At 43.6% G+C, this 889-nt stretch overlaps 1 protein-coding gene across 1 annotated transcript in view; it reads right to left on the bottom strand.

Annotated features, from left to right (window-relative positions):
- The window catches only part of VOLCADRAFT_39613 (uncharacterized protein), a gene marked incomplete at both ends in the record, with an annotated part of 2,545 nt that extends 1,659 nt beyond the window's left edge, over positions 1-886 (bottom strand). The window contains 2 exons of the mRNA XM_002959925.1: positions 229-303; positions 753-886. Coding sequence (XP_002959971.1) covers positions 229-303; positions 753-886 — 209 coding nt within the window. The remainder of the gene's footprint in view (positions 1-228; positions 304-752) is intronic.
- Between the last annotated feature and the right edge of the window lie 3 nt (positions 887-889).

Raw genomic sequence — 889 nt, 5'->3', positions numbered from 1 at the left:
AACACATGTGCGCATGTGCATATGAAGCATAGGTGCATATGTGCATATGTGCATATGAAGCGTGTATTAACCGGGTACGGCATTACTGTTATGTAACAGAAGACTGCATCTGCTTGCAGATTGCATCTGCTTGCAGATCGCATAGGCTTGCATATCGCATATGCTTGCACATCGAATGTGGCAAATGCTTGCAGATTGCATATGCTTGCAGATCGCATATGTTTGCACATCGAATGTGGCATATGCTTGCAGATCGCATCTGGCATATGCTTGCAGATCGCATATGCTTGCAGATCGCATATGCTTGCACATCGGATGTGGCATATGCTTGCAGAGCGCATATGCTTGCAGATCGCATATGCTTGCAGATCACATATGATTGCACATCGCATGTGGCATATGCTTGCATATGAAGCATTTGTGCATATGAAACACATATGCATATGTGCATATAAAGCATATGTGCATATGTGCATATGTGCATATGTGCATCTGAAGCATATGTGCATATGTGCATATGAAGCATATGAAGCATATGAAGCATATGAAGCTGCACATCGCGTGTGGCATATGCTTGCATATGAAGCATTTGTGCATATGAATCACATGTGCGCATGTGCATATGAAGCATAGGTGCATATGTGCATATGTGCATATGTGCATATGAAGCGTGTATTAAGCGTGTACGGCATTACTGTTATGTAACAGAAGACTGCATCTGCTTGCAGATTGCATATGCTTGCAGATCGCACAGGCTTGCATATCGCATATGCTTGCACATCGAATGTGGCATATGCTTGCAGATTGCATATGCCTGCAGATCGCACATGCTTGCAGATCGCATATGCTTGCACATCGAATGTGGCATATGCTTGCAGATCGCATATGC

The sequence above is a fragment of the Volvox carteri genome (assembly GCF_000143455.1).
Source record: "Volvox carteri f. nagariensis unplaced genomic scaffold VOLCAscaffold_1511, whole genome shotgun sequence".
Lineage (NCBI taxonomy): Eukaryota > Viridiplantae > Chlorophyta > Chlorophyceae > Chlamydomonadales > Volvocaceae > Volvox > Volvox carteri.
The sequence above is the reverse complement of the archived record's forward strand: the minus strand, read 5'-3'. Positions and strand labels throughout refer to the sequence as shown.